Source organism: Melozone crissalis, unplaced genomic scaffold, assembly GCF_028551555.1.
Source record: "Melozone crissalis strain CALT ecotype California unplaced genomic scaffold, PUWL_Pcris_2 ptg000106l_1, whole genome shotgun sequence".
Taxonomy (NCBI): Eukaryota; Metazoa; Chordata; class Aves; order Passeriformes; family Passerellidae; genus Melozone; species Melozone crissalis.
This window is the reverse complement of record NW_026535883.1, coordinates 1140423-1159166: the sequence shown is the minus strand read 5'-3', so window position 1 is coordinate 1159166 and position 18744 is coordinate 1140423. Positions and strand designations below refer to the sequence as shown.

Here is an 18744-nt window from a genome sequence, read left to right as displayed (position 1 = left end):
GAGGGCACCTCGGCCTGAAAAGAGTGGCAATCCATGTAGCTTTTGACAAAAATAGACATGAAGAGCAGTTCTCATGCTCTATTTCCAAACAAGCTAATCTGTGCCCGGGAAATCCTGGCTGCTGCTTTCCCAGCACATTTCTAATGCAGAATTAACCCAGGTGATTGGTGCCTGGAGGGATTTAGACCAAGCTCAGGGCAGACCATCCCTCCTTCATGTCTGTGGCTCATTAGAAGACAGGGATGCACATAGTTGTTGGTTCTGAGTGTCTCTATCATTTTCAGTGCCACCCCTGTCCACCTGAGATTCAGGGATTTGTGGGATTCAGGATCTCTGGAGGATGCACTGGAAAAGGTGAACTTGGGCATGGTGGGAAGATCCTTGAGAGGTTTTGGCACTTGAGTCCTTGCTGCTGCAATGTGGGTTACTGGTCCACATCAACCCAAATCTATATGACAATAGCAGCTCTTCTAAACACCATCTATGCAGCCCCACACCAACACTGAAAACACCATCAGTAGAATTAATAAAAATTCTGATTTTAAAAATCACAAAGGAAAGAACTGTTCTTCATTAACACCCTCAAAGGAGCATCTGGTGAAGTGGGGGTTCTTTCAGTGAGAAAAAAAAATCTGCTTTTGCTGAAAGAAAAACAGTAAATCCTTTCCATTTCATTTTCTTAATATTTAGGGGAAGTTTCAAAACGGAAGAGCCATTTCAAACTAAATTGTGTTGTGTTATAATTACTTTTATATCATTTATGCCACACCAACAGGAACTCCAAAAGTAAGACTGTGTGTATCTCTCTGCTCCCTGATTGCCTCCAGCTTCTTTAGGACTGAGCCAAACCACCAAACTCACTCCAAATTCCTGAATGGATTTCTTAGACATATGCCATGCATTTTTCCACCTGAAAAGTGAGTTTGTGTGTTGTCATTTCCTTGAACTCTACCATTAGAGTCCCATCAGAGGCTCTGGTGGAGCTGTTGCAGAAGAGGCTGCTCTGCAGAAGGCAGGATTTGTCTCTAGCAATGGACTCACACTGACATTTTCCTCAGGCATAATTTTTGGAGCATAGCTGACACCAGATTCCTGGAAGGATTACCCTGTCCTGCTAAAATAACATTTTTCTTGCAGAAAGCTGTCCCCACATCTGTATTACACTTTACCTAAGCCCTACCTGCCATGCCTGGGCTCCCCAGAGCTGTCCAGACACAGCAGCCACCTGGACTAATTTACTCTGCCCAGCCTGGAAAATCTGATCATATGAGAAGCTTTATCTCCAGGCATTGAGGAGTTGAGCCAAAGGTCTTCCACGTTATTGTTAACATTATGAAAAGGATTATACGACCATGGTTGTGATAAACAGAGGACTGTGATCAGATTTTCTCATTACCTGTAACACAAACAGTGTTGGAGCCCAAGCACGGGCACTCAGGTGTTTGTGCTAAATTGGTCTCTGGTAGAGTTTTGCCTGCCAGCCCTTTCCCAAAGCTTTCCCAGGCATGAGAAAACAAATTCACATAGTCCAGGAACCATTCCCATTGGGCAGGTTGGATACAACTCCTGAGGGATTTTAACAGGATGGGCATAGCAGATTCTGCCAGCTGGGCTCAGGGTCTACAAATAATCCTGTTTCTCATTTGGAGTTCAGATACCACCATCAGGTTCTCTTCCCATATGTCCTTCTCCTCTCTGCTGGTTTTTATGAGCCAATCTGTGGTGACAATTCACCACACAGGATCACAGAACCCAGTTAGCCAAGTGAGTTGAGGCTTTTTGTGGACCTCTGCTTATACAGGGACTGAGATTTCCCCCAGTTGCTGCCAGAAATGTTCCAGCTCTGGAAAAGGTGTCAGCAGCTTCTTTCCCTACATAAATAGGCAAAACCTGAGATACTTGCAGTCAGCATCTTGGGAAAGGGGCAAGGCTGTCATGGAAAGCAAAAAGTGAATTTTCATGCTGCTGACGGCTGTGTACACACAGGCCTGTTGGAGACCAGCCTTCTTCTCAGTGATGTAACAGAGGGATGTTATCTTTCTCCTACCCCTTGAGGATGTTGGTAACTCTGTCTGGCTGTTCTAGGATGTCCTCTGGCTGACCATGGCACCTTTCTCACATCAGGAGGGTGTTGGGGGCTTGTTTTGCCTGCTTGGCCTTCAGTGGTGTAAAATCATTGTGTTGTGTTACTTGAATATGCCCAGATCATGTCGGGTCTGTCAGCTTCTGCTCTGCAGGAGCCAATGTGGGCTGTTCTGCTCATCCTGGAGCCAGGAACAGGTCTCAGAAATCCTCCTTTCTCCTCTCTTGACATCACTGAGACTCAGTGTTCCCCCATGAGCTCTTGTGGGGAGCTGGTGGATGTCAAATCTCTGTTACTTGCTATTCATCTTACCATGTTCTTCTTTGATTAGTTCAGTTTGAACCCCATCCCTGGAAGTGTTCAGGGCCAGGTTGAGCCACCTGGGAGAATGAAAGGTATCTCTATCCATGGCAGGGGGTTGGAATGAGATGAGCTTTAAGGACCCTTCCCTCTCAAACCATTCCATGATTCGCCAGGAGGAGTCAATGGAGAGACAGAGGCATTTCCAGACAGCTCATCCCATGTCTGACAACATTCCTGGGGTGAAATAAACACTGAGGCACATGATGGACAGGGCATCTTCATACAGAGGGTTTTAGACCAGTGGGGAAGCTTTGCCAATCCTGATGTGGTGGGCCAACATTTTCAACAGGAGACTGACACTTCACTGAGGTTATTCAAGGACAATCCCAAACAGAGGGTGGATTACCCCATCTCTGCTTGGCCTGGGGTGCTCGTGCCTCCCACAGCAGGATCGGTCTCTGGCTTGCATCCAGGAGGAGATCCAAGGCTCAATGGCTGCAGGGTCGGAGCTGGTTTGGAGTGCCCGAGTTCACCGAGGATGTGAATTGGAGGAGATACAACAGAAGCAGCCGAGATAATAAGAGCCCAGATCAGATGAGTGTGGCTGGACACCCCTTCCTGCAGCAGGGAAAAGGGGCACTGGGGACAGCTGGGAGGCAGCAGGATGAAAGGGCAATGAAGGCAAGGCCTTTGGAAAAACAGTCCCTGGTGACCCCATGGATGCTTCCTCAAGGCAGTGCTGAGGCGTGGGCTGGGGGAGGAACTAAGGAGGAATTTGGCTTTTCTGGGGTCACCAAGGACATCTTAATTTAGCAAAAGGAAGCAGCATTTCAGGACATGAGCCAGACTTTAACTGTTGAGGGGCAGGAGGGTAATTCTCTGTATGAGTGAACTTTTGTGGAGTTGCCTTGGCATGGATTTTCTCACAGAGAAAGGTTTGGGAAAGTGGATGTGCCTCTGGTCTAATGTCCAAGAGCTCTCCTTGTGCCAGCTTGGACATGGATTATCCTGTACAGAAATTCAGCATAAGCCTTACGAGGGATTCCAGTGGGATTTGGTTGTAGGAGACTTCCTTGTTATCCAGACCTACTTGGAAATCTGTCACTGAAAGGAGTTACCTTTGCATCCTGCCTTTGCCAGTCATCAGCAGTTTTCTATTTCTCATGGAATGGTGATGCTGTGTCCAGGTGAGTTGGGTCCTGGAGAATGGGGACGTGCTACCCCCTGGAGGAAGGTCCCAGAGGATCTCCATGGCAAGGGAGCAGGTGCTGAGGATGTGAAACTCACCCCTCACCTGATGAAACCAAAATATTTTCCGTGAGAAAAGAGCAAAGGGCAGGACACTGGTGTGGTATTTCTTCCCAGTCTCCCCAGTGTAAAGATCTGGATTTTCATCCCTGGTAATTCTAGCTCTTAGTAGAGCACAGAGGTGTCACATAAATGGGAGGAGGCCATTCCTGGGTCAGATTTTTGCATCATGTTCACAATAGATGGAACAGTTCCCATCTGCCATACTGGAATGGTGGCACACTGGAGGAACTGTTTAAGGAAGTGTCCTGAAATCCAGTGAGGAAAATGAAAGGCAAAACAGTCTTTTAAAGCAGACCTTTATTATTTATATGTTAGTAATGTTCCATATTTGTCCATGTTGAAGGAGACAAATAAAGAGGGAAAATAAAGGAGAAAAGACAAAAGTCATTCCCTCCTCTGATGGGAAAGAATTAAGAAAGATCAAGCATCAAAATCCATCAGGAAACAATGAAAATCAGACCTGGGGTCTGTTTCTGACCCCTTTTACTCTGACACAAACAAATTAAATCAGATTAAAAAATGAGGGAGAGTGACTTTCAGGCCCTGTTGTTACAAAAGCAGGATCTGCCTTGATCTCTTTTGTGTATAAATGCATTTTCACTCCGTGTGCATCAAAATGAAAGCCTGCTCCTCGTCTCCTCCTGAGCTTCAGGGAGGAACGTGCCACCCAAAGGGGAAAACAGGATAACAGAGTTCACAGCACAGGGGCCTGAGCAGCCAGGGAGGGATGGGGATGAACTGAAACGTGGCACTTGACATTAAGCAAGAGCTGCCTCTGCACAGGGGCTGAGGGAAGGTTTCGTGTCACGCTCAATATTTGCCATCCCGCTCACCCGGGAGAAATGTTGGTATCTTCCCATTTTGTTTTAGTGGAGTCTTAAGGAGAATTAATGTCAAAAAAGAAATAGAGCACTGTTCAGGCATCATTTTCAACATTAAAGGGGCAGGCACCACAGGAAATGCTCAGGGAATGTGCTACAGCAGCTGCATCCAAATTATGGGCAGCCAATGACCTGCAGATGGATTTGTGATGAAAACTGTACCTACCCCCAGTGAAAATCCTCTCTCCACAGCTGGACAGCACTGAGTAAGGCCAGAATGGGTGTATTGTTCATTTTAAATATTCATTTGTGTGTGTGTGTGTGTGATTTTTTTCCATTAGAGTGGTTGTAAAACCCTGCATAGCAGGAATAGGCCAGATAGACAGGAATGGCTTTCCCTGCACTGTTTTTGTTCCCAGGCTTTGAAAGCAGAAATGGCAATTTCTGGAGAGTCATTTCTTTGATTCTTTCATGTGGATGGATTGGTTTTTTTCCCAAAGAGCCTTTTTACAAATCTGAGATGACTTTTTCTCTTTCTGGACTATGGGTAGGAACCAGAGGAGGAAAACCAAACCAGGATGAAATTCAGGGTGTTCCTGTGAGCTTCTGCAGTTTCCCTTGAACTCAGAGTCATTCAGGCTCTTCTCCTCTGGTATCAGATCACTGTCTGCATTGTACTCAAGTCCACCAGGCTTTCATGATCCAAAGCAACAGCTCTTGTTTCCCTTTCTCAGAGAATCTATTCCTTGGCCTGACATTCTCAGAAATTTAACTTTTATACACCTGCCTTATTTCCCACTGCTTTCTCATCTCTTTGTGCCATTTCCTGTTGCACATATATTTATCATTGAAGAGGGATCATGAGCTCCCCTGAAAATGGCAGAATTTTTTTGAGTCTCAGCTGGTGTAATCTGAAATGCCCTAAGTGCTTTCCTTCACCCCAGCTCCCAGATCAGAAGTGTTCTTGTCCTCTGCATGCAAGTTTGTCACATCTGCCAGATCCACACGGTGGTCTGGAATATCCTAAAGCATCTCAAACATTGCTGGATTCCCACCTATGATGGTTGCACTAAGCTTTGATCCTCCTTTGAGCAAACAGACATCATTTAACCAAGGACACCCTGGGGTGAGTCTCTACAGTAGGAGCTGAATCCTGTCTGAAATGTCTTGTCAAACTCACTGTGATGTGAAGGAGAACTACTCCCTGGTTTAGCTTGGATTTTATATGAGATCTTGGGTAAATCCTTCAAATCTTGGCGCTTCATCTGTCAAAAGGGACATTGTAGAGCTCTGCCTCCTCATGCTGAATGTAGGTGAGCAGATGTCTCACTGCCAGGACTTCAGGGCTCATCCCTAAAGGAATCTGGGGGATTATTCCTTGTGCTGTGTCATTCAAGACACAGGGACTTGACTCCTTGGTAGTGCTGACTTTGGCCAGTATGTCATTCGTGGCTTCCTAGGGCAGAGAGGTTTGAAGAGAACCCCAGTCTGTGCCAGTCTGACTCATTGTGGGCAGGTGGGATACAGATCCCAGAGCTTCCAGCCCCACAGGAACTCATATGCTCCTGGCTCGAGAATGCCTGCAGAGATGTGGTTGTGCATGGTGGGGATGTTCCACTCCCAAGGCTGGGAACAGAGTGGGAAGAGTGGGAGTGGGATTTTTTCAAAGTGACTTCAGTGTTTACCCAGCCTCATCCCTTTGATAAACAAACATTGGAAGGGAGTTGAAACCTACTCATGCTCCACCAAGGTGCATCAGTTACCACGTGCAAGAGTCAGAATCAAAATATAAAATGATTGCTCATGTGATCCAACTTTTCAGGACTGTTTTAGTTATAACTGAAGAGATGTCTAAAGTTGCTTAGAGATAAAGTCTGGAGAAGTTGAGAGGAAAAACAGGGATTGTTTATCTCACCGTCCGTGAGAATTGTAAACTGCATGAAGATGGCACAGGCTAGAAGTCACAGGGAAAGTTGGGAATGGGAAACTTGTGGTCAAGATGACAAAAGTGCTGTGTCATTTAGGTCTGTATGAAAGAGCTAGGGAATAGTTTCTGTGGCAGTAAGTAAGAGTGATGTAAAAGTCTTAACACTACTCCATAGTTACTGCTGACGTCCACCTACAGATCTCCCCCCTGACACCCAGGTCCAGATCCTGCTCATCACCAGGGTGCCCAAATTCACATTCAACACAAGGCTTGTGAACTTTCAAACAACAGCAAAAATATGTCAAACTGCCCAAAGATCCTTCATTGCCTCCCTCAGATCTTGGTGCAGATGAAGAGACAATGAGCTGTTCTGTACTGGGGGGGCTCATCCCGCCTGACTGCTGGTGCTCGCACGTCCCCTGGCAAGGGATGGAGTCAGACACCTTGGGAGCATGAGTCAACCCCTCCCTGTCCCACACACGGGTGTCAGGACAGGCTGAATCACTTTCTGGGGGTGTCTGCCTCTCTCTGCTGGCTGGAGGAGACGTTCAGATGACTGTCAGCAGCCCGGGTGCCGTGTGAGTGACTCAACGCACGCACTCTGAGCAATTTACAGCAAGGGCTGTGATTAGTGGAGGGTTCTGCCCTGAAAACATTAGGTAAAGCCTTTATGTGCAAACTGGGGGATTGTTTTGGGTGTATTTTATTCCTCTCTCTTTTCTGGAATAAATGAGCCCAATAGAAACATTTTTAATCCAGGCTGACACATCTGTCTCCTGTGGGTTGGTGTTGCTTGAGTTTCGCTGTACAGGTACAGCTAATGCTGTACAAGTTTCTAGTAAAACAGCACTAAAATAAGGCAATAAGTGACATATTTTTTCTCTGCTTATCATGGAAAGTTTTTAAACTGAATAGCCAAGAGGTAAAGCAACAAACAGTACTTATACACATAACAAAACTTTGTGGCATGACTCATCCTTCCAAAACTGTTAATAAAGTCTACCAATAATGTAACTCATCTTGTAGGTTAAAAATGAATCTAATCTACATCTGCTTGAGTATGAGGCTGTTCATATTTAAGAGTTTTCATCCATTATGGGGAGAGACTGAGGGAGCTAGGCCTCTTCAGTCTGGAGAAGACTGAGAGGGGATCTCAATAACCCATATAAATACCTCCAAGGGGTGCCAGAGGATGGTGCCAGACTCTTTGCAGAGGTGCCCAGTGACAGGATGAGAAGCAGTGGCCATAAAATAAACCACAAGAAGTTCCACCTCAACATGAGAAAGAACTTCTTTAGCTGCGGGTGGCAGAGCACTGAACAGCTGCCCAGGGAGAGCATGGAGTTCCCTCTCTGGAGATATTCCAAACCCACCTGGATGTGTTCCTGTGCCACCTGCTCCAGGTGATCCTACCTTGGCAGAGTGATTGGATGATCTCCAGGGCTTCCCTCCAACTCCAACCATTCTGTGAGTCTGTGGCTGGAATCCCCAAGTTCTATGTGCAAGTGTTTCTTAGTGAGGACTTGAACTCAGGGGAAATAGTGATTTTCTTAAAGTTTCCCTCTTGGATAAGGCCACTGCTCTCACTGTTTTGCTGTTTGCTGTTTTTTAAAGTTCATTCTGAAATTCAAATTTCCATCTGAGCCCAAAGACAAGGGATTCAGAGGGAAACCTGAGAGCTGATGAAAAGGTGTAGTTTTGGTGCACTTTGCAGGCTGTGAGAATTCCAGTGAGGGCAGAGTTGGAGTCTGCCATTCTTCCTGGCCTTCTTCTCCACCATCTCTCCTTCAGACACAGATAGATTGGAAGGAGGGAAATCCAACCCTGCCACACTGTGGGGTGGGCTCCTCAAAACCAAGATAAATTCTACAGAGTGAGGTCTGAGGAGTCAGTGGACCTTATTTGCATTCCCATGGAAGCAAGGCCCCTGTGAGCAGAAAAAAAAGGAAACAGGAGATGAAGAAATTGAGGTTTTTCAGGCATTTTACCTTTTTAACTCTGAGCAGCTGCAGCAAGATGTTCCTTTGATTTTCTTAAAGAAGTAAAAGCCAAATAGGATCTGGACCTACCACCCAGTTACACATCAGAAATGGAGGGGCATTTCTCACTGTTTTGCTGGGAACCATTAGCAGTTTTTCCCTTGGACTTTAAAGGTGATGTTCCCAGATAAATCTTTGGCTAAGGCCCAATCCAACCACAGCTACCAAATTTCTGAGCTTCCCAAATACAGATTTTGGCTCATCATCTGTGTCCTCACCTGCAGAACAGTTGTCCAGTGAGCAGCAGTGTGGGCAAAGGAATAAGATGCCAGCAGCTCTGTCTTTTCCCAGGAATCTCTAAATTAATTTTTTAATGTGATGCTTTGCTTCACGAGTTATTCAATCTACCCTTGTGATAATCAATGGAATTGTATTTTTAAAAGCCTCTCAAGTGTGGTGGGGCCACTATTTTATCTTCTGGAGGAAATAAATTGTGTAAGTGTTGGGATGGAGAATAAGACCAGGTCCCTTTGGAATATCATGGGGTGTTCTGCCCCATGTCAGGGTGCAGCTGGATGTGTTGGGAGCTGAAGGTGACCCCAGTGCAGGCTGTGCCCTCCCAGACATGACTGTCACTTGGATTTGTGCTCCAGGCAGGAGGCGAGAATGAGGAAGAGCTAACTCCAGTAGAGGTCTTGGGTCCATCCCAGAAACAGGGCAGGGATTTGCTGGAGAGATCAGATCCTTTGTTTTGGGACTCTTTCAAGGGTATTGATGAGTCTTGATGCTCCCTGGATTTATCTGCATGGGAAAAAAACCTTGTTTTTCTGAAAGGCAAATGCAAATGGGGATCCCTGAGTAAGGCAGATCAATGGGAATGTTGCCTAAATAAAAGTATTTTAGAATAAAAAAGAACCCAAGCAGTTGCAGGGAATACAGGTGTCCTGCTCTTGCCGTGGTGCATTCCAAGAGAGATTCTGCTCTCCAAGAAAGTAACTTTCCCACTTGGGCTTCAGCATTTAGATGGGATCTGGATTTCAAACTCTCCAATGTGGATCCAGTCAGCATGAGCACAGAGGCTGTTCCCTACTGGAACCGCCAGGGTGGGGTGGCAATCCAGTGGCTCAGGAAGATAAGGACAAGGAGTCAGAGAACTCCTGGATACCATTTCCAATTCCCACACTGATATCTCTGTATTTCTCTCCTCCAGACTGTAAGGACAACCTGACGTGAGTTGAACCTTCAGGCTCCAGAGCCTGCCCCAGATGCAATAATTTAGTGAGCAGATGATGTTTTCCACCAAAGCTCCTGTCTAACTCAGTGGATCTGTGTGTCTTCCGGCAGGTGTGTCCTCTGTGGCCTCCCTGATGTCCCTGGCTTGGGTGCTAGCCTCCTATCACAAGCTTCTTCGGGACTCTAGGGACGACAAGAAGAGTATGAGCTACAGAGGGGCCCTCATCCATCTCTTCTGGCGCCTCTTCACCATCTCATCCCGAGTTATTTCTTTTGCTCTCTTTGCTTCCATCTTCCAGCTCTACTTTGGGATCTTTGTAGTGGTCCATTGGTGTGCCATGGCTTTCTGGATCATCCATGGTGGGACAGATTTCTGCATGTCTAAGTGGGAGGAGATCCTCTTCAACATGGTGGTAGGGATTGTGTACATTTTCTGCTGGTTTAATGTCAAGGAAGGGCGGACTCGATACCGAATGTTTGCGTATTACACGGTGGTCCTGACGGAGAACGCTGCCTTGACGCTCCTTTGGTATTTTTACAGAGATCCTGACACCACTGACTCCTATGCCGTGCCAGCACTGTGTTGTGTCTTTCTTAGCTTTGCTGCTGGGATAGCTTTGATGCTGTTATATTATGGTGTGCTGCATCCCATGGGGCCAAGAGCTAAGATCTTTGCCAGCTCCTGTTGCGCCGAGCTGCTCTGGGGCATTCCTTTGCCCCCCGATGTTGAGCCCATGGCGCCCCAAACCCCTGGGTACCGGGGGGCCCAGGCTACGCCCACCAGAGCGGTCACGGAGCAACAGGAGGAACTCACAGCTGACACTTGCTTGCCCGTTTTCCAGGTGAGAGCAATGGTACCATCTACTCCATCTGGGCGACCCTACCCCCCCGAGGGGCCTCTCATTAAGATTGACATCCCAAGAAAAAGATATCCTGCCTGGGATGCTCATTTTGTAGACAGGAGGTTAAGAAGAACTATCAACATCCTCCAATATGTCACCCCCACAGCTGTAGGTATTAGGTATAGAGATGGACCTCTCTTATATGAGTTACTACAATATGAATCTTCACTTTAAAGCTCCTTAAAGCAAAAGTAAAAGAGGGGACCTTATTTTTGTTTACGGTAAACACAGATCATGAAACAAACACAAACCTTCAGATAAGCTTTCTTTCTGGTTGCTGTATGTATAAAAAAAAAAAAGATATTCTCTATGTTTTGTAAGTAAAAACAAAAAGAAAAACTTTTCTTTTGTTTTTTACACACAAGAAACAGTATTTCAACTTCCACACCTAGGATTCACAGGTGGAGAAGGAGGCATCTCCACATCAGTTTTATACCGTACACCAAGTGTAGAACATTATTTATGGGATTGGTGCTGATTGAAAAATAAAAAAAAAAAAAACAAACAAACAAAAACCTACAACTGCCTTATGCCCTTAGGTGCTGAGTTTCATTAAGTACTGTCACCTTTCTCATGCAAAACTCTTTGATGATTATATGCCAGGAAAAAAAACAAAAGAAAAACCAACCATCCAACTGAAATGCAAACCTTTAAGTTAAAAAAGAAAAAAAAATTAACAACAACAAAAAGAGAGAAATGTATTAAAAAAAAAAAAAGTCCTGTTGCTCATATTGGAAATAGCAGAAAAAAACCCTCCAAATGTCTAAAGATAAGAAAGAAAAGATAAGAAAGCAAAGCCAAGACAACCCCAGTGGAGTTTGATTTTTCCAACAGCTGAAAGACAAAATCAGGTCTGTAAGATAATTTGGCAAGGAATTTATAACACCATTGGGCCAAGCCTTGACCGAGTCATGTTATAAAGGCAACCCCACCCTGGGACCGTTTTCCTCGTGGAAATGGACCCTGTAAAAAGGTGGGATTGTACCAGATCAGAGTGAAAATACAGGATCTGATCTTGTTCCCAACAACTGCTCGTGCTAAAGCCCCACTGTCTCCAGTGGAGCAAATACCAAGAGTCTGAGCCCAGAATAAGGCCTGCCACCTTGATTTCTGGAAAATGTGAAAATTATCAAAATTATAAACCAAAAAAACATGATCTGAAAGTACATTTCCACATATCTAATAATTATTTCAGTAATAATAAAACTCAGCATGGTAGCAAAAAGCGAGTCAATTTAAAGGCACAATACTTGATCAGTGACTGGCAAAATAATTTGACCTACTGTATCATTTTAAGGCTGTGAAAGGCATACATGTATTATTTGTAATCTCGTGTAAGACCTGTCATGTCTCATTCAGTGCGAGCCTTAAAGTGATTGTAAAGCATCCTTTGTTCCATTTTGGGGATTTTTGGGTTTTGATTTTCTGTTTTGTTTCTGTTTTGTTTTTAAGGAAAACAAAACATGAAAAGTCGGGATTAAAAAAAACACAAAAAAACACAAAAAACAAACAACAACAAAACAACCAACAAAACTTCTTCAAACGGTAATAACCTGTAAAACTGACTCACGTCTCGAGATGAATTTGGTGCTTTGTTATTTCTGTTGATGTTGTTGTTGTGATTTAGCTGAGAAAAATTCTTCGACTCGGTTACGTGTGGGGAACTGCTGATAAAAACTGTATCGTGTCACCCTCTACTATAAGTACATGGCGAGAAACAACAACCAGAGGAAACCCAAGAGCGTAGCGAGAGCGCCGTGGTTTAGCTTAGCCTTCCACCGCCAGGAGATGCTGCCACCTCCGATGCTGGCAAAGCTGTGGGGTTGTCTTGACATTTCCAAATAACCCGCTCAGTGTCTGAACATTCTCATCTCTCTCGGATTCTGTTTCTGTGCTGGAATATCTTGGGGTTTTTGGTTTTTTTTCGAGTTAAATCACCGGGTTTGCGTCTATCCAACACCCTTTTTCCATTTTGAGAGTATTGCTCCTTTAAAGGAATATTCCCGTTTCAGGGCATCTTTTCAATCCCACCATCCCTCTAATTGGGAGGGGAAAAACAACAACAACAAAATGAGATATTTTTAAGTGAATGCTGTAGTATTTTCTGTGTGTAATTGCAATTTTTTATTCCAGAAATACTGTAACTGTCTAGGGTGCAAAACTCCCATGCTGACCTATTCTGAAGAGAAGATCAGCATGGAGGGATATTTTTTAATTATGATTATTTTTTTTTATTTCAGGAATCAGTTGTTTTTTTTAATTATGATAGTATTTAAAGAAACTAGTACCAATTTTATATAACAGTTTAAAGAAGCTGAATGCTTTCTTCGCCTGAATATACCTGAAGAGAAACATTTTTTTCAATCAGTGATCCTTTGCGGTGTTCTGAGAAAACATTGGGGTTTCTTCAGTTGTTTCATTTTGTTTTGTAAAGGAAACTTTCAACTGGTGTCTGTCCCTTTCAAGGAGGGCAGGGCTCCTTCACGCCAAACTATAGACACATGGCAAAGTTTATACAAAGCCAAATTGTCAGTGGTACTGTAATTCCCAGTCAAACTCCATTTCAGGCAGATGTTTCTGGGCTCTGATTACAACCAATGTGATGGTCACATTTTCATGCAAAGGGAGGGATTTGGTCTTGTCATCCCCTGTTTAACTCCCCAGACCCTTGTTTGCTGTGCACATAAAGACATATATGTATATATATATATATACATGAACTGATATATATTTGTGAAAAGCTTTCATTCCCCTTCTCCATTGTCTGTGCCCCACAGCCAATTCCTTCTCAAGTGTTCTGCTAACATTTCACCCTGTTTCTCCCCTGATCAGTGTGCTGTTTCCATAAAAAGAGGTAATTTGTGAAGTGAACTCGCTGTCCCCACCTGCTGAGTCCTTAAAACACAGAGGTGCCCATCCTCCAGCTACAGGCCTGCATTTCTCCTTCCAGAACTTTCTTTTGACTTGCCTTTAATGTTAGTGTAGACTTATCTTGATCTAATTCCCCATTTAAAGGCTCCCCTTGATCCTTGCATGAAGAACTCTCTTCCTCACATCTGCATTTCTGAGGCAAAAGCATGAGAAAGGAATGGATGGCAAACAGCCCTGCTGTTCCTCGGGGACCATTTTCCCAGGAGGTGGCATTCTTGTTTTCTAAAGCACCCTAAGAAGGTTCTGCTCCCCAAACTCATCAACCTTGAGGTCTGGAAATGTGGTGCTGATCACTGACCCCATTGAACAGCCAGACCCTTCCCACCAGGACAGTGACAACGAGCCAAGGCACAGTCACCAGGTGCCAGGAGGAGGAGACCCTTCAGTGTTGCCTCTCAAGAGCAACTCCAGCCTGCCTTCCCTCAGGAACGGGATCTTATTCCACAACACACACCAACAGCCGTCGCCTCCGCCCCATGCCAGGAGTGGAGGGGCAAAACACTCTGGAAGTGTCCTTACTTCTCAATGTAGTGCTAACTTCTCACAACCAAACCAGCTTAACCAAGGGCTTGACACGACCCTGTTCCAAAGTCCTCCTCCTTCATGGCTCGTAGTGTGGATAACAACAAAGGCAGGTGCCTCCACTGCGAGTTGAGACTGTTTCACTACTTGCATAAACTTTCTGCCTCTGCTTCTCCTTTTTTCGAATGATATCCATCAGCATCTTCATTTAGCTAAGGATTTCCAGGGAGAGCCTGTGTCCTCCCTGAAGAACTATTTCTTTTTCCAGGACTTCATTACAGCCTTAACATAAAGCACGTGCTCTGCCACTACTCCCAACATGTTCCTGCTGGACAGTTTGGGGTGGTGACCATTTCCTTTTGGGATTACCTGTGATCTTGTTGCCAAACAGCGCCTTTTGCCAAGCCAAAAGCTCAGGGTGGAAAACTACCCCAGACCTTTTATTGGTACTAATCCCAGTGCTAAGAGTCTCATCCTCTCCTCCTGTTTTATCTTTTTGCCCTTTGATTTTTTGGTGTGCACTTTTGCAGGATGGTCAGCAACTTCTTTTGGTTTCACTTTGATTTTAACTCCTCAGCTTTCCCCTGGTACCTTTTTTATACCATATCCCACCTTCTGGACAGAGGATACTGCATGAGGATCTTTTCAAACTTCCATGGAGAGGGTTGAGCCTGCATCTATTCACAAGACCGGTGGGCAAGTTCTCTGGCACATTTGTGGTGCTGGATCCACCCTGGGATCATCTAAACCAGCCAACTGTGCCATGCATGAGGGCTCCATCATCCCGACTGTTATTGCTCAAACCTCCCCTGGCATGGTTTTGATCCACTCCAAGGAGTCCTGGGCTCAGGCACAGCTTGCCCAGGCTTTGACACTGGCCAGAGACCGTCCCCAGTCAGCAGTTTGGATGCAGCTGCTCTGTATTAGGGGTGGAAGATTTTCGGCATCAGGATGGGGCCAACACTACTCAGTTGACTTCATGGCCAGAATGGATCCTGGAAGTGCTTAATTTCCTGACAAAGACGTAACTCCATGCCACAGACCAGGATGCAGAAGGTGGTGGAGAACGTCAGCTCCGATCTGGCATTTTTCTGTTTTCTGCCTGATTCAATGGACAATTTATTTTTCAGTTCACTTTGTTCCTTTTGCTGAGGTTGTTTTGCAAACTGCATCACTTTTATGGTTCGGATGTCAACCCATCCATCCCTCCATCCATGTCAGATGGATGGCATGTTTACTGTGATAGTGTTACACATCCATAGGCAGCTAATTCAGAGACAGGAATCATTCAGACCAGAGCAAATCAACAGTGGAAACACAGGAATTACAAGGCCCCTGCCCATGCCCTTGTCATGCTTTGCCACCCACACGAGGCATTTTTCATCTGCAGATAATCCAACCTGAATTGTAGAAGAGGAGCCAATGGTGAATATTTACCAGTCCAAAGTGCAAGTGAGACACCCATTTCAAGTGTAAATATATATATTTTCAGTGGAGCTACTTCTCTGCTTCACCCTGTCCTTTTGTGCATCTGCCAAAAGTCAGCAGTCATTTGCATGTATTTTTATTTCAAGCTGACTGGATGAAATGGCAAAATTAATTCCAAGCTTTAGTGAATTGTCTGCTAAAACCTGGCTCACATGAGGAGCATCACTATTGACTTTCAGAGTGCAATCACCCCGTGCTCTATAGATATATTTTTGTACACACAAGATTCACTTCACAATTTATCCCACCCCTGGCCCTGCATGTCACACCTGTCACCTGCACACCTGCAGCATGACTAAACCTCCTGAAGAAAATGTGGTCTGAGGTTAGTCCAGCCTGATTCATTAAAGCTCAGAGGTGCTTTGAAAAGGAAAACTTACTACTGTGCATTTGCAAAACCTTTTAGTGCCTGCTTGCTGGGCAGCTTGGGCAGGAGACAATTTGGAAGCTGCCGGAGTCGGTGGAAATTTGTGGAGACAGGCTTTCCTAGGATTTTTCTTCCTTTTACTGGGTTTGCTTTTCTCTGAGTTCTGCTCAGATCGAATGTGGTCCTGCAAAAGAAAACCCACCAGAAAACAAAAAACCCAAATAACCATGACAAAATAAGGTCTATGCCAATCCCCACAGAAGCTGAGGTGGCTGATGTAGGACGGTAGGGATGATGTGAACTCCGTTGTGGACCCTTTGCTTGCTGGAGCTTGCATGCTGTTCTTTTGGCAGTTGTCTCAAGCCCTGGGGGCTTTGGGAATGGTGCTTTCCCAGGGTTATGATTGCTGGTTTTATTTTTCCTTGGAGCTCAGGTGTATTCTGGTGCAGAGGATCTCAGCCTGGTTTGAACGAGGAGATTTGAGGCTATCCCAAATAGACGTGGGCAAACCTTTCACTGTGTGCAGAACGCATTTCCAGACCTTTGGGTACCACTAGAGATTGTTGCAATCCACTTAATTCTCCATGAGCACGTTCAGAATCACTTCATTGTTCTGTTGTGTTTGAACTTGGGAATAACAGTGTGGTGACTCTTTCCTGTCGAGGTGTGATGTGAAGAAAGGGAGGAGCTTTCCTGCTGTGCTGGGTATTGCCTGTGTTCAACCCTTGTTCCTTACTTGAAGCTCAGACAGTGGGATAATGAGAAAAATGGGAAAATGAGGTGACGGATCGCTGCATATGTTCCATTGGCTCTTCGCTGATGAGGAGGGAGGCAACTGGTGACTATTAAAATAAATCTGCATAAACCATCTGGACCTCAATGTATATTCAGACATGCACAGAACCCAATTGGAAAGTGATGTTGTTGATAAAACAATGTGGATACCTTTTCCAGTCCTATATTAAAAACCTAAAAACCAAGCCCTGCAAATGGAAAAAAAATTATTTGAGAGCAGAAACCTTCCTGTGCCCTCCCCATTCCTTTGGGACACATGCAGCAAGGCAACTGTTTGAAAGCCAGGCACTTTGTAATCCGCGGAGTTAATTGGATTTGTGCAATGCTGTGTTTGTCAGATGGTCTCTTACAGAGAGCGTAGAAAGTGGCCACGGTCTAAAAGTCATTGCAGATTTTTGGGTGACAGTACTCCTGGGTTTCGACCCCAGCTCTGCCACGATGTTGCTGTGTAACCTTGGGCAAGTGATTTAACCTTTCTGTGCCTACAGTTTACCCATCTGTACATGGGTATAATAATATTTACCTACCTCACAGGGGTGTTGTGAGGCTTAAGTTAACGCGTGTGAGAGGTGCTGGAAGTGCGCCGTGAAAATTTCATTCTTGCTGGGTTTGTGCTGTTGTGGGGGATGAGCAGTGAAGGGTTGGGTTACAACATGCAGAAGGAAAACCTGCTGGTGCATGCCTTGAGAAAGTGATTTGAAGTCTTTTCTCTCCCCAAAAGCAAGGAATGGAGAAAATTGTTGTGCGCCAACTGAACAGCCTTGCTTTCCTGGTCAAATGTAACAGCACTATTTGCAATATTATTTTCTTACACAACAGGTGACCTTTCCCTTTTCCTTGCTGTTTCTGAAAACTTGAAACTAAAGATGATAAAAGTATTTCTGAACCGAACAGATTACTGATGAATACTTGAATTTCTTTAAAAGTTGCTCTCATCAGCCACGGTTAAATGTGCACTAATCTTTCAGTCATCAGCTTCCATCTGAATACAGTGAAAAATTTGCTCACGCTGTTTTGGAATAGCCTGGACCTTATTTGGGAGGCTGGTATTGCTGAGGACTCTTGTAGGCATGGGAAAACTAGTGTCTCAACTGATAAACACGTGAAAAATATCTTTTTTTTCTTTCTGTTTTTGCCTTTTGAGTTCCTTGACTGCCTAAGACAGCACAATAATTGCAGTTTACTTGGTTGTACAGTAGCTTTGTTGGTTTTTTTTTTTGGTTTTTGAACTGTTTCCTTACGCAAAGGGCGAAGGTGGGATATGAAAGGATAAAATAGACCCAACGCTGATCCCGTGCAACTCTTCCCGAAGTCCCTGCTTTCCTGGAGAAAAAACCTGTGCCACACCTAGAGAGACCAGACCAGGCTGCCTTCACCGTCCTCCTGCAGGCAAAACTTCCCTTGCCACCTGTGGAAGTTTTGGCTGTTGGTTCCATGTCCATCGAGGTGGATTCGTCCCTGGTTGAGCCCCAAGCCACGTGGGTGAAAGCCAGGATAACTTTCTTTAGAACAAGGGAAGGGATCCAGTTCATTGCTCCAAATGTCACCACTGGTCAGATGATTCAGAAGGGAAAAACGTGTGATAGAAAGTCTGGGGTGTAGGAGTTTTTTTGTCTTTTTATTGTCTAAGTGTCCTGACCTTTGTATGATGTCTCTTGTGGGAATGCAATGCCAGGCAGGATTCTCTGCTCCCTTTTGGAGAAGCTTTGTGAAGTCTGCTCACGCACTCCTTACTCAGGCAAAACTTCTGGGTTTTGTTGTTGGGTCTCCTTTTCTGTCCTGAGTAAGGACTGTGGAGTCTGGTCTGTTTGGGATCACTGGGAGGTGTTTCAGTGGCCATTGTCTTCTCTAGCCCAAGACTTGCCTTGCATGAAGCAAGAAAGAAGCTCTGGCTTGGTCTGCCACGTACCTTCCCTGTCCCTTCCCTGTATCCACCATGGGGAGGGAGCTCAAAATCTTCTGGCTACAGCGGCCAGGCTCTTCCACCTGAATTTCCAGGCAGCTGCACATCTTCCTTTTGGGGCAGAGCAAATTTAGAAGCCCCACTCCTGCAGATGGGCCATCGCTCATCCGCATTGGCTT

The 18744-nt window shown here is 45.1% G+C and overlaps 1 protein-coding gene across 1 annotated transcript in view; it reads left to right on the top strand.

Annotated features, from left to right (window-relative positions):
• Positions 1–11197, top strand: part of XKR6 (XK related 6) — a 177820-nt gene extending 166623 nt beyond the window's left edge. The window contains exon 3 of the mRNA XM_054291700.1: positions 9769–11197. Coding sequence (XP_054147675.1) covers positions 9769–10733 — 965 coding nt within the window. The 3' untranslated portion in view covers positions 10734–11197. The remainder of the gene's footprint in view (positions 1–9768) is intronic.
• Positions 11198–18744: the final 7547 nt, after the last annotated feature.